Source organism: Equus caballus, chromosome X (assembly GCF_041296265.1).
Source record: "Equus caballus isolate H_3958 breed thoroughbred chromosome X, TB-T2T, whole genome shotgun sequence".
NCBI lineage: Eukaryota > Metazoa > Chordata > Mammalia > Perissodactyla > Equidae > Equus > Equus caballus.
In genome coordinates this window covers 99692111-99706844 of record NC_091715.1, presented here as the reverse complement: position 1 = coordinate 99706844, position 14734 = coordinate 99692111, and the positions used below count along the sequence as shown (strand labels likewise).

The window sequence follows — 14734 nt, the reverse complement described above, 5'->3', positions numbered from 1 at the left end:
CAGCCTTAGACAGCGTGAGACCCTCCAGATGGGTTTGTAAGACTGATCTTTCTGTGCAAGGTTTCTATCCCCCAGAAACAATTATGGGTTAGTTGGTTTATAGTGCTTGGCGAGACCGTATAGGGTAGGAGTTAAGAGCATGAGTTATGGAGTGGGACCTTAGTTTGAAAACCAGTTCTGCTACTTCCTAGTGGGTGCCCTGAGACAAATGATTTGACCTCTCTGAACATTAGTTTCTGCCTCTGTAAGATGATGATAATAGAGCCGACCTCATAGGCTTGTGAAGATGAAAGGCAATAATGTATGTAAAGCACTTAGTCCAGCACCCGGCCAAATGGAAGTGCTCAGTCGGTCATGTCTGCTCCTACTGTTGGTGTGCTTATTGTCATCCATGTAATTCTCCTGACATGGGCGTGGCTAAGCTGCAGCATTTTTCCTGAATGTAGCTTTCTCTTTCTGGATAGAGTTTGGGAAAAGCATAAGCACATCTTTCTGGCCCAAAGTACTTCGACAGTCAGGTCTGGATTCAATTCCCTCCTCTGCTGCGTACAGGCTGTGGGACCTTGGACAAGTTATTTAACTTCTCTGCCCCTTAGTTTTGGAGTCTGTAAAATGCAGGCAGGTATACTACCTACCCTCAAGGGTTGTTGTGAATAAGATAATGAATGTGAAGAACTTAGTGCTGTGCCTGACACCCAGAAGGCACTCAATAAATGGTGGCTGTGGTACTGAAGGTGAAAGTAATAGTCGTAGCAATAATAAATAACTACCACCACTGCTGCTACCCCTCTGGGTTGGAGGGTGGAATTGCATTCAAGCTCATACAGTTTTTGTGTACCTAGGAGAGGCAGCAACTGCTGTTCCTCAAGGGACAGCAAAGGAATTGTCGCCAGCCTTCACAGGCAGTGGCTGGACATTTAAAACCAAGTTGTTTTTGGAAGCGTGACTGAATATGATTGAGCAGAGCCCAATTTTCAGCAGAAAAGTTCTGTTTATTTCTGCTAGTCCCTTTACATCCAGGAACCTTAGGGGAAAGATGTAATTCTAAATTGACCCTGTATTTCTAAGGCTGAATTTCAGTTGGTCACCCACGATATGTTGTTCTCAGGCTTCATCAGGAGCATCTGGGTGCAAAGACATAAAATCTCTGTTCTTCTTTGCTAAGGTCATCTTCATTCTCAAATGGATGCCACCTAAGTTTCCTTCAGCCTCTCGGTGGGTATAAGATTCATTTAATGGCTAGAATGAGACACTGGAACAATGGGGGTTCTCAGGGATGGGGTGCTAAGAGTAGATGGAGCTGTAGAGGAACTATAGAGATGTTAGCAAACAGAAAGTGAAAAACTGAGTAGTCCTAATGGTTGTGGAGAGGAGCCCATTGACTGAAGGAGGGATATCAGATGTTTCTTTTGACTTCCCTCCATTTTTCTCTTCAGTACTCTGTTAAAAGTCGTAAGAGAAAAAAAAAACAGTCACTGCAAGCAAAGCTAAGCTTCAGCTTTCCTGTCCTTCCCAGACCACTCCAGGTTAGGAGGCTGTCGGCCACTTCTCAAGGGGGTATAGACTGCACCCCACCTGCCACCCGCCCTCTACCCTGGCTTCATACTTTCAGTCTTGCTTTCTCCCCTATCCCCTTGATTTAAGGAATGCTAACCACAGGATTTGAGGACTTCTTCACAGGAACTCTCCAGCAATATCTCCTCTGCGTCCCAGGAGTCCATTCTGCTTTTTGCCCTGGGTTCTGAGGTTATGGAAATGAAAAATGAATTTCAGTTTTGGATAGAGATTTAGGGGTAGTTTCTGACATCTAGAAAAACACTTCCTCTGCTCTTAAACTCTCATCCTCACCCCTCATCCCCACAGCAGTGCCTCTCTCCTCCTTGGTGGCCCTGGCCAAATCCAGGCCTCGATGTATAGACGTAACAAGCCAAGGCTCTGGGGTAGCCTGAAGGGCCAGATCCCTTGGAGAGCAGAGGTGACATTATAAGATTGACAGTTGACCGTTGTGGAGACTGGGGTCCCTAGGAACACTGAGGAATGGCCATTAACAACAATGAGCCTTCAAATCCTCATAGCTTTTTTTTTAATGCCTTTATTGTGTTGGGAGAAATGATGTCTGTTTATTATGAAAAAAATTTTCTAATAAAAATCTAAAGGGTACCTAGGCCTTTTACTTCTCAAAATTGCCTAGTATCTCATCCTAGAGAAAACCACTGCTAATGTTTTGGTGATTTCCCTCCAGATATTCTTTGCATGTATATGCATCATGCTGTACGTGCTATACTCTGACTTGCCATTTTCCCTAACAAAACACTAGTTGTGAAAAACTTTGTGTCACTAAATGTAAGCCAACATTAGCCCTTTTAGAGTCTGTGTAGCATTCTACTGTGTGGATGCACCATAATTTATTCAACCATTCCCCATTGTTAGCCATTTAGCTTGTTTCTAGCTTTTAGCTGTTGTACACAAAGCTTTGGTTAAAAAAACATGAGCATTTTTTTGGTACTTATATAATTATCTTTGGATACAGTTCAAAAGAAGGGGGTTTGGCTCATAGAGTTTCCACATTTTTAAAGTTATCAATATATATATTGAGAGAGGGAGAGCAGGAGGGAGACAGACAACCAATATACACTCCATAAAAGTTGTACCAATTTGTACTTCTAACACTGGAAATCATAACCTTTAAGATAACCCTATAGCCATCAAAGCAAAGATCTTGTGTCAGCCAGTGCTGGGGCATCATCCTGGGCTACCAGTTAGTGGTCCCCAAGTATGCTCTCTGTACTTAATCCACTTCTCCTTCCACTGACCAGCAACCATAGTATGAGAAAAGAGTTTCAGGCTCAAAGTAGGAATGCTGCTTCATAAATTGAGAGAGAAGGCCTACGTATCTTTTCTTTGACTAAAGTCTGATCCAGCATTACCTTCAAAATGATTGTCAGCAACATATGGAGCTGGGGGCTGGGAGTCATCACCCGGTTTGTAGTAAAGCTCAGTTGTATTCCGAGCTCCATTTCTTCCAGAACATTCACCTTCCTTCGTGGGTTCGTCTAAAGCAAATGTTACCGATATATTCTTTTTAGGTCTTAATCTTAACTCTTCTTTCTGTGCAGCAAGAAGATGGAGAAAAAAAAGTCAGTCTGTGCCCGAGAGTTCAAGGATTGGTCCTTGGGGCAATAACATTTAAAGAGCCATTTACGTGGAGGATTGGCTTTAGGGGCCTAGCTTCCATGGAGCATGGTCCTAGATGCTGTCTTTTTGCTTTGGATGTTCCCATCCTGGTAGTGAAGCTGGGGAAGATAGGAAGGACAAAGTAATAGTGAAAACAGACACACTTCAAGCTCCTTAATCAAATGCAGCTATTACCCATCCCTGCCATACGCCTTTGGACAATGAAAGGGACAACAAAGCAAGAGGACATTTAGGCCTTTTACTCCTCAAAACTTTGGTCACTTTCTGTTTTCTTTCTTTTTCTTTTCTTCTTTCCCGTATTCCTGTTCTCTCCCATCTTTCCTTATTATTGAGAGGATAAGCGAACTGGAAGAGGAGAATGTGGGGTAACTCTAGAACATTCATCCATAGACTATTACCAATAAGCTCCTTAAGGGGCTCCTCCTTTTCTCTTCCACATGGCAAACCAGGGAATAGAAACCCTGTTTTGGAGAAATTCTAATGCTGATAGGTTGGCTTTACCTTTATACAACTCATCCCACTTACGTGACCACTCAAATTGTGCTGGGGGGAGGTGTACCTCACAATGTTGGAATGTTCATGGTCACTGCCCTAGCCCCATTTGAGCCAACTGAGCTTGAGAGACTTGCTCAGCACTACACAGAATCCAAGCACCTCCCAGAATTCCCTGCTTATGTTGAAGACTGACTCCTGCATCTATTCTTATCAGTACACCTATCAGAGGCAGCTCAGTACCTGTCCGATGGCCATCTTGCACCAGAGCCTCTGGTACTCTTGGAGGTTGGAAGGCTCGAGGTGAGTGGCTGTTGACGAGTACATAGCTCTTCATGTTTATCCCCAATAGCAGCTAACAGCCAGCGTAACCCTTCAATTATGGACTGATGGTTCCTTCTTTGGAGGTTATTGATGGCTGAACAGGGTTCCTGCGTCAAAAAGACAAGAGAGGGCTCCAGCCCAGGAGCCTGGGACCCCTGGGGCCCAGAGTCTCAATCACTCTCAGCCAAAGAGCAGAGGTACATATAAGCTCTGCTGTGCCTAGAGAGGCTGTAAGACTTCCTGGGAGACACTCAGCATTCACTCCTGAGAAGGTAAATGAGAGATACAAAAGCTAAGGTCCTTTAATAAAGTGATTGTGGTGTAATATCTTGGATGTGTGACCTTGGGAAAGTCACTCAGAGTCTCTGAGCCTTAGCTTTCTTAGACATAAAATGAGGATTTTGAAACGTTCAACTTTACACAGCTATTTTGAATACCTAATGAGAAAACAGATGTGAAAGTGTTATAAGAATGTGATATTTGGGCCGGCCCAGTGGTGCAGCGGTTAAGTTCACACGTTCTGCTTCTTGGTGGCCCAGGGTTCACCGGTTCCGATCCCGGGTGTGAACATGGCACCACTTGGCACGCCATGTTGTGGTAGGCGTCCCACATATAAAGTAGAGGAAGATGAGCATGGGTGTTAGCTCAGGGCCAGTCTTCCTCAGTGAAAAAAGGAGGATTGGCAGCAGTTAGCTCAGGGCTAATCTTCCTCAAAAAAAAAAAAAAAGAATGTGATATTTATTATCACCATTGGGTCAGAAATCATCATTGTAGATGTTGCCTCATGGGGAGACGTTTTGCCTGAGACCCAGCCTATGGGGCTGATTATGGAATGGGCCGAGGGATGCATCAGCTAGGCTCAAGGTGGGGAGGGGTTGACACTTACCACTCGGCACAGGGACTTGTTCTCATTCACTAGCCTTTCCAGGAGTAGATATTCGACAATATCACAAGGTAAGAGGGCGTTCTTCTTGTCTTGTTTGTTTGCCATGCTAGAGCAGGGCATAGGAGAGAGGGAGGGAAGAAGAGAGGGAGAGTGAGACAGAGACAGAGGCCAAGGGCAAGAAAAGAAGGGAAAGGGGAGAGAACCATTTCTGGTACAACTGCTGCATATCCAGGAACTTGCTTTAAAGACATACCCAATGAGACGAGCCAGACGTTTTTCTAGCCAGCTCTCAGTGGACGAAAGAATACCACAAATAATTTGAATCTAGGATAATCCCCAGGCCTCATTTCTAACTTCCTCTACACTACGCCATCAAACTTTAATTAAAATTGTTAGCTGGGATATGAACAGATTTGGAGTTTTTACATTCTCTTCCAAACTCTCTTCATGCTTGAGTTAGGGGTGCTAATGAGGAACGAAAAGGGCGAAAAGGGAGTGGGGGAGGGGTGAGGACTGCCAGGCCACCTGAATCACTACCCTGGAGTGAGTGCTAGTTAGATAACCATTGGACAGTCTACCAAGGGTAACAGCCATCGGCATCAATTATACAAAATAGGGGATGTTTTCTGCCACTGTCTCAGGATCAGATACTGAAGCCAGAAAAGAGAAGCAAACTCAGGAAGGCAGTCTTCAGGAAGAGTCGAGGGATGGGGGTGGAAGATCCAGATATCACTCTCCATTTCTCTCTGATGCTTGCCTTCAAAGTTATCTTTGCACAGTTTGGTAACATGTTCCCCCATGTGTCATAGAAAGTGGCTCTTGGAAATAGCCCCCAGAGGACTGGGTCATTCCCCCTCACTGAGCCAAAGGGACGAGGAGGTCTAGATGGAGGTGACAAAGGGATCCCCCAGCCCTTCCTGTGTCTAATTCTCTTCTGAAAGCACAAAATGGGAAGGGGAAATGGAGCACAAAGGCAGAGTCTTACAGCAGGATGGGTTTCCCTGCCACTCTTTTGTCAGACAGCAGACGTGTTAGGATGATCTTCACTTCCTGCATGCGTTCTAAGTCGCTGGAATCCAGGACAAAAACAAGCCCGTGTGCCTGTGCATAGTAGTTTGGCCAGATTTCTCGTCCCTTCTTGTCTCCGTTCAGGTCATAGATGGAAACTTCATACTCATCCAGCAGGAGTGTAGTTAGCTCAGATTTCAGGCAATGGCCCATCCTACTGGGAAGTACTATGCATAGGGGAGGAGAGGAGAAGCAACCACGGGGTAGGGGAATATAGTTAGATGAAGAATTTGTTAGTGATCTGAACCTTGATAAGAGCCTGCCCTGAGGCATCTTGCCGCCCTGCTGACACTCATGGATTCATCTTCCTAACCTGGCCTTTGCCTGTGTTCCCCTCTCCTGGCTCAGTAACCTTCAGTGAGTGCCCACCGCTCCCAGGGTAGAATACAGACTCCTTTGCCTCCTAACCTGCCAGACCCATCTCCACCTGACTGGTGTCCACAGTGTCCCTGGTACACACCCCATCTCTTCCTCCCTCTGCTCCTTGGCTCACACTCCCTCCACTTCACAAGAATGCCATAGCCTCTCTTGCCCTGGGCCTTCACAAGATGCTATTCCCGCTGTTTAGAACACTCTTCCACTACTCTTTGTTTGGTTAATGCCTATTAAAAAAAAAAAAAAAAATATATATATATATATATATATATATATATATCAATTTAGATCTTGTTTCCTCTAGAAAGTTTTCCTTAACTCATGCCACCATCCTGTAGTCTGGATTGAGATGTATTTCTTCTGGGTTTACCACTATCACAGCACATATTACAGTGTTGTAAATTCTGTGATTTACTTGTCTGAGTTATAAACTGCAACAGGACAGGAACTCTGTCAATTTTATTTACCATTATATTCACGACGCCAAGCACAGAAGCTGGCATACAGGTACTCAATGAATGTTTGTTGCATGAATTTGGTAAATGAATGAATGAGTGAACAGGAGGCCCTGCTCTCCCACCCTTTCTCCAAGGCCCAGCTCAAGTACCACTTCCTTTAGGAAGCTTCTCTGACCTGCCCCGCTCTCACTTCTCTCTCTCATTGAGCACGTGGTCTGTTAAACTGGTCCTTCACCTCATTCTGTGCGTGCCCTGTCTCCCCAACTAAAATATAAGCTCTGTAGGGGAGGGGCTTGGCTCTGCATTACCTTACACACAGTAGATGTTCAATATATGTTTATGGTGCCTGTTACTGTGGATGAGGGTATGAAGTCCTCTTCCTCATATTTCCTCCAAGAAACTGTGCCAAACTCAGATACATTTGCCTTTTCAAGGCTATGGCCAGAGCATACAATCCCATAGGGCATTCCATACCTCATTCAGCTCCCATACAAAAGCAGTTCAAAATGACAGTCTTTATACACATTCTGGTCTGTTGGACGGACAGTTTTGGCCTATCTCTCTGCCCACATTAGTAACAAAATGATTTTATAGATTCTCTGCACTCATACCTGCAAATTCTACGACCAAATCAATAGCTTATTTATAGTCTCAGATCTACCTGTGACATTTTCCATAGGATTGCCAGAATGAGCCATTTAGCTGCGAAGTTAGTAAGATGCTTTCAGATCTTTGGAAGTGTATGATTATATATACATTTACACGTATACATATATATCTATGTGTATACGTGTACATATTACGTTTTAATGTGATCTTATAACTCCTGTTTTCATGTTAGTCAATGATCTTTTTAATTATAGCTTTCATATAACATAATTTTCAGTCACAGCTTTGATGTGATATTTGCTATGTCTATATTAGACTACTTAAAAATAAGTGAATAGGTTAAAACTCTAAAGGTAATTTTTAAATCTTGTTTCCTGCATTGAGGCAAGCTTTATAGTATTTCTTTTCCCTGTCAGAGTACATTTCCCTTTTTTTTCTTTTTACTTGAAACCTTGCCACTTCCTTTAATAATGCAGTCTATTGTTGAACCCTAGAAGCCACGAGAAGTTGTTCTTTAACAATTTACTTTTATTTCCTCTATTAACTTATAAACTCCCTGAGGACAGGTACTGAGTCTAACTCATCTCTATGTCCCTGGGAGTGTTTCCTAAAGCACAGGCTAGGGACTATCTGCTTCGGAGTTGCATGTGGGTGATTGTGAAGTCCTACCCTACACCAAATGAATCAGAATCTCTACACTTGGGATCCAAGCATTTGTGTATTTAACAAACTCCTACATGTAACAAAAGCCCCAGGTGATTCTTCTGTGCCTTAAAGCTTGAGATGCACTGCCCTAGAGAGCAATGAAACTCATGCCTGTTGTGTCTGAGCATCATCTGGTGCACTCGTTAAGGTTTTGATACTGTAGGCCCTGCACAGACAAAGTATCTGAAGCTCCAGGTCCCGGGTCAGTAGGTGTGAAAGCTCCCGAGGTGGTGCTGATTTTTGGCTCCCAGTACTCAGTATGCTCCAGGATCATCTGTGGAATTTTTAAAACCTATGACACTAGGCCTCATTCTCTGAGGCTTTAATGCCACAGATCTGGAGTGGGGCTCAAGCATCATATTGTTTTTTTTTAAAACACTCCCCAGGTGGTTGAAATGTATAGCCCGGTTTGAGAGGCACTGCTATAAACACCCTTATTTAGGGCACCTGCTTATGCTCAGGCTTAGGTTTCTTGCGCCCCCCCCCCAACTCCAACCATATAACTCCAGACAAAATAGTTATAGTGAATGGTGTCATCGATAATAATGGCTTGTGTCCCAATATATTTTATAGCTGGCATCTTCAGATGTTCACACAAATTACTACTTGTGGTTTGAGATTCCCTTCCTAGGTTATTACCTGTTCTTGGCAATCATAAACATTTGCAGGGGCAGGGGAGGTGAGCTATTGCATTTTGGGTACAGAGCAATGGGCTTTGGTAGTCCTACATGGACAGAGGTGGCCTGAGACATTCTTCAGAATGTGACATCAGTGGCACTTTGCTTCTTGGCCATTAAAAACTCCTTTGTGAATGAAGTCATAACCATAAACCTATTGGTTTATGAATCAGCCCCAAGTTATTCACCAAGCACAAGGCAAGCTATACAAGTAAGAAATTAAATAGAGTTCAGGCTCTCTCCTCTCACAATTAGAATGGAAAGCAGGCACTATTCTCACAGACCAAATAACATTCGGCTAATTGCATATGAGTGCTTCCCCAAGCTGGCTGGCCATCAGAAACACCCAGGGAGTTCTTAAAATGTAGGTTCCCAGGCCCCACCCAGACTGGACGGGAATCTACGGGTAAGGCTGAGTTGGGGCTCTAAAAAAATCATCCCCACTTTTATCAATAATCTTGTCATTTATCCTGGCTCCTGGATTTCTATGCTGCTGTTCACCTGTTTTTCTTTTTTAAAACCATTTCTGCCTGTCAGAGAATTGGGAGAGGCAAGGAGTCAAGTTTGCTGCATATAAGGTGGGCTACTAGGCTGAACCATTGGCTAAAAGGTGTTGCTTGGGGCTGCCACTCTCGGAGTTGGGGGAGGAGTGGGGAGGGAGAAGTTGTCAAGAGACAACACATAACCTGAGGAGACTGGAATTGGGGAGAACATTCAGTCCCCAAATATTTATTGAGTACCTACCCGAAGGTACTAAAAAGTACAGAGACTAAAGATACAGAGCTGAAAAGAGCCATTACTTCTCCTCCGGGGCCTCACAGTCTAGGGAATGGACTTGTAGTTGTGCAGAGATGTTGTGATAAGTGCATGATAGAGGGAGGTACAGAATAGAGTGGGAGCCGAGGAAGGAGGTGCTGGACGTTAGGGATGACTTTCCTGAGGGTAAGTTTAGGCTGTGTCTCAAGGTGTGTGATTAAGCAGGTAGATAATGGAGGGGATGAAATGCTAGGTAGTGGGACAGCATGTACAGAAAACGTGGGCATGTGAACTAGAATGGTATGATGGCAGAGGAATGGCCATTTGTTTTGGCTCTATTGGCGGGCATATGTGGAGAGCATGGGAAATGAAGCTGGAGGAGAAGTCAGGGACCAAATGATGGAGAACCTTGTGTGCTGCTAGGGAACTTAAGTTTTATTTTGATGACAATGGGGAGTCATTAAATGATTTTGAGCAGAGAGGTACCATGATCAGATTTTTGCATTAAGTCCTTCAGGCAACTGTGTTCACCGAATACTGAGGGGACAGGTAGAGATGGCAAGATCAGCAAGCAAGCTCTTACTGTAGTTCAAGGAAACTGATGTGGTCTTCAAGTAGGCCAGTGACAGAAGAGTCAGGTTAGCCCCTTCCTGTACTTTGCTGAGGGCTGCTGGCTTATATAAAACTCAGCCACATCATCATACCCATTCTTTAATCAACATCAGTGGAGGGCGTCCTATGCCAGCCACTGTGCTGGGCTCTTTGATTGGCCAGCAGTTAGCGGGGTCTTCACAACTAGAATAGGAGCTCCCTGAAATTCTGTGTAACTGCCACTTGAAATGTCAAGGTATTAGACTGGAGATCTGGTATTTAAATTTGTACATCTCTGAACTGACAACATTTCTCAGGCTCCTACCTTCTATATTAACTGTCACAAAGAGTTTCATTTTATTAAACTTCATCATCCCCCACTTGTCTCTCTTATCTAGACCAAATTCTACTTTAATAGGGCTCTGAAACTAGACACTGTTTCAAACACACTGTCCTTCACAATTGACTGCAGTGCTTCACAGAGTTGGAGCTCATTAATACTGACACTATGAGAGGACCCTCAGTTAAGATACCTTGTAAAGGAGCAGGCGACAGATATTACATAAACAGGCTGATAACACCTGAGGAGAGGGAATCCATGGACTGTGAAGTAAGGCTAGGAGGGAATGATTGTTTCATTGGTCCCTGGGGCCCATGGGAGACCTAAACCAGCATCTACTACTGTTAATTCCTTACGTCTTTGGAAGACCTCCAAAAGAACTGTTTTGCCTGAGTTGTCTAGTCCGATCATAATGATGGTCACACTCCTGGAAATGGAAAAGAAAAATGAGCCAAAGCCTTTAAAGCACGATTACTTGTTAGGCTAAACAAAGAATTGTACTCTTCCTTGGTGTTTGTAGCTCTGCCTGTAGTAGTCCCAATGCAAGTGCCAGAAAAGGCACAGCCAAGGTGGTGTGGGAACTCCTCCCCAAAGCCTCCGAGGACGCTTTTGTTCCGTCATTCACTTGCCTTGTGGAATTGGCCATCCTCCCCTCAGCCCTGCCTCTAATCTTGCACACACTGGTTAATCACTTCCCCTAACAATATATATTATGAAGATTTGTCCCTTGAGGGACTGTGGGAAGAAACATTGGAAGAAATGGTGGGATAGGTCAAGAGAAATAATTGCACTGTTACCTTCGTGTCTCTTGTGTTGTCTTTAGACGAGACCAGCAGGAGGTCAGTAGCCGGAACATGATTCAGCTTAGTGTATTAATGTTAAGGGAAATAAGTAAACAAGAAGACAGCCCCATTATTAACCCTGACCTAAGTCAGCTTCTAACTACACAAGTGCTGATAAACAGAAAGCCTGGAACTGTCGGACGTCCGTTACCTCGTTCTATCCAACCTTGTCTGTAAGTGCCGTAGAGGGAGGGACTGGTTATCCTCAACTCCAGCAGCAGGTTCCTGCAAAATGGGGTGATTTCTTTTTTAAAGATTTTTTTTCCTTTTTCTCCCAAAGCCCCCCAGTACATAGTTGTGTATTTTTAGTTGTGGGTCCTTCTAGTTGTGGCATGTGGGATGCCGCCTCAGCATGACTTGACAAGCAGTGCCACGTCTGCGCCCGATTTGAACTGGCGAAACCCAGGGCTGCCAAAGCAGAGCGCATGAACTTAACCACTCGGCCACGGGGCCGGCCCCTGGAATGATTTCTTATTAAAGCAACCCATACAGGCACTTTGGCATTGGATGTGACCTATCCCTTCAGCCATAGTTTAACCCTGTTAGGAATATCTTCATTCAACCTTGTGGGGGTGGGTGGGGTGATGCCTTGGAGAAGAACCAGCTTAGATTTCAAGAAGGACCTATCGGGAGACCTGTTCTAAGCAACAAGTCTCCTTTGATCTTGGTTCTCTTACAGCCTCTGCTTCAAAAATGTGCGTGTTGATGACCTACTGTCTTAGATTTTATACAATTCCCAGAGCTATAAGGGACCTTAGATCATCTAGTTTAACAGATTTCGAACATCATTCCAGGTGCCCCGCTCTCAGAGATTCCCAGAGTGCTGCATGAGCTCCCCAGGTGATTTCAAAGTGCAGCAATATTTGGGAATGATCACCAAGTAAAAGGGGTAATTTAGACAATCACTTTAAGTTCATCCATGTTGTAGCATATATTAGTATTTCGTTCGTTTCTGTGGCTGAATAATATTCCATTGTATGGCTATAACACATTTTGTTTATCCATTCATCAGTTGATGGACATTTGGATTATTTCTACTTTTTGGCTCCTATGAATAATGCTGCTATGAACATTTGTGTACAAGTTTCTGTGTGGACATAGGTTTTCATTTCTCTTGGGTATATACCTAGGAATGTAATTGCTGGGTCACATGATAACTCTATGTTTACCTTTTGGGGGAAGTGCCAGACTATTTTCCAAAGTGGCTGCAAGATTTTACATTCCCACCAGCAGTGCAGTAGGGTTCCAATTTCTCCACATCCTCACCAACACTTGTTGTTGTCTTTTTGTTTATAGCCATCCTAGTGGATGTGAAGTGGTATCTAATTGTGGTTTTGATTTACATTTTCCTAATGGCTAATTATATTGGAGCCCAGAGCTGGGGGAAGCTCTGGTTGGGTTCGCAGAGTACTTTGGCTGATGCTCAAATGGGCTTTGCTTAGCTATCTAATGAACACAGTGTATGTGCCAGCTTATCAATGGATCATTTAGCAGGGTTCTGCAGAGTCATCCACTGTTTTGGAGAACTGCCATTCCCAAGTAGAGACTCACATTTCATAGTATTTCTTAGAGCACAGTTCATTCCCTAGGAAATCATTTGGCTTTCCCGTAAGGACCTCCTGGAGAATGGCTCTGTCTTATGCCAGACAAAAGGGAAACCTTATATATGGCCTGTGATCAAAGCCAGCCTTACTCTAGCTTTGCTGGTGAAGCTGATAAGACCTGGAGCCTGAAGCACCAGAGCCTGATTGTCTGGGTTCCACGATAGCTATCTCCCTTTAAGACGAGGCCAGTAGCAGCTTCATGTCTGTTTCCTGATAATTGACAGAGCTTCCTAGCTTGATCTAAGCCTGTGTTTGTTAGTGCCGCCAAGAAAGGTCAAACTGGCATCACACAAGTTTTTCCTTAAGAACTTATCCTAAGGAAGGATAAGGAGGATAACCAAGGAGGAAAATGACTAGGGGTTATTGGTCCTTTCGTTTTCAGTGCCTCTTCTGGGTACCCTGGGAAGAAATCACCCAAATTAAACCTATCATTTCAGCTATCTGTAGAATGGAGATAATGATATATTTTGCTTACCTTGGGGTGATTATCTGACTAGAAGTTGGTTCTTTTTGGGTGAAAGACTTAAGATGTGTAAAGTAATAGGAAGGTGGATTGAGCTTTCTAACCTTCCAGATTTACGTAGTTCAGTTGCCCACTTATGAAGCACATGGCAACGTCCTAACAATGACCATCAAGGTTCTGACATATCTATGGCAACCACTCCTGGTTCATAAGAACCAAATCCAAATCTCCCTACCTTGTATGATTGCAGCTAATTGCTAAATGAACTTTTAGTCATCATAGTTTTTTTTTTTAATGCTTTCCCCCCCTCCAACCCCCCCAGTACATAGTTGTATAGTTTTTAGTTGTGGGTCCTTCTAGTTGTGGCATGTGGGATGCCACCACAGCATGGCCTAATGAGCGGTGCCATGTCCACGCCCAGGATCTAAACCAGCAAAAACGTGGGCCACCGAACCAGAGTGCACAAAGATAACCACTTGGCCATGGGGCCGTCCCCATAGTTTTTTTTTTTAGTTTACAAATTATTTATATAAAACTTACTATGTGCCAGCACTCATTTAAGCACTTCATACATATTAACTCATTTAATCCTTATTGCAACATGACAAATAGTAGGGGCTATCATTCCTACTTTTAAGAGATGCTGTTCACAAAGAGCTTAAGTAACTTGCCCAAGGTTACCTGGCCAGTAAGTAGTAAAGCCAGAATTCAAACTCAGGCAGTCCGGCTTCAGAATCTGTATATTAGGTTAAGGGTCTCACAGGCTGTGTGAGTGAGAAGACGTCAGCTACCAGAGAGACTGCCTCTGCTTTGGACCTCTGCATCTCTTCTCTCCAAACTGTATCATAACTTACTCTTTTTTTTTTTTAGTGAACTTTTCAAATATAAACTTTGTTTTTTAGAATGGTTTTAGATATACAGAAAAATTACAAAGGTAGTACAAGGAGTTCCCATATACCCTACATCCAGTTTCCCCTATTCTTTTTTTTTCTTTTTGAGGAAGATTATCCCTGAGCTAACATCTGCTGCCAATCTTCCTTTTTTTTTTTTTTTTTTTGCTGAGGAAGACTGGCCCTGAGCTAACAGCTGTGCCCATCTTCCTCTATTTTATATGTGGGATGCCTACCACAGCATGGCTTGCCAAGCGATGCCATGTCTGCACCTGGGATCCAAACCGCTGAACCCCGGGCTGCCGAAGTGGAATGTGTACACTTAACTGCTGTGCCACTGGGCTGGCCCCCAGTTTTCCTTGTTCTTAACAACTTACACTAGTATGGTACATTTGTTACAATTAATGAATCACTATTGATACCTTGTTATTAACTAAAGTCCATGCTTCATTCACATTT

General features: G+C 43.8%; 2 protein-coding genes across 2 annotated transcripts in view; one reads left to right on the top strand and one right to left on the bottom strand.

The window, feature by feature from the left end:
- The window catches only part of TRMT2B (tRNA methyltransferase 2 homolog B), a 136135-nt gene that overhangs the window by 45677 nt on the left and 75724 nt on the right, over positions 1 to 14734 (top strand). The gene's annotated exons all lie outside the window — the stretch shown is intronic.
- On the bottom strand, positions 972 to 13553 carry ARL13A (ADP ribosylation factor like GTPase 13A). The gene is made up of 11 exons (XM_005614334.4): positions 13398 to 13553; positions 11470 to 11543; positions 11274 to 11339; positions 10833 to 10903; positions 5883 to 6132; positions 4898 to 5003; positions 3931 to 4118; positions 3203 to 3293; positions 2928 to 3108; positions 1655 to 1741; positions 972 to 1440 (listed from the first exon to the last, which is right to left on the bottom strand). Exons 3-11 carry the CDS (start codon positions 11330 to 11332, stop codon positions 1433 to 1435), a joined length of 1041 nt encoding a protein of 346 aa, XP_005614391.1. The 5' UTR covers positions 11333 to 11339; positions 11470 to 11543; positions 13398 to 13553; the 3' UTR covers positions 972 to 1432.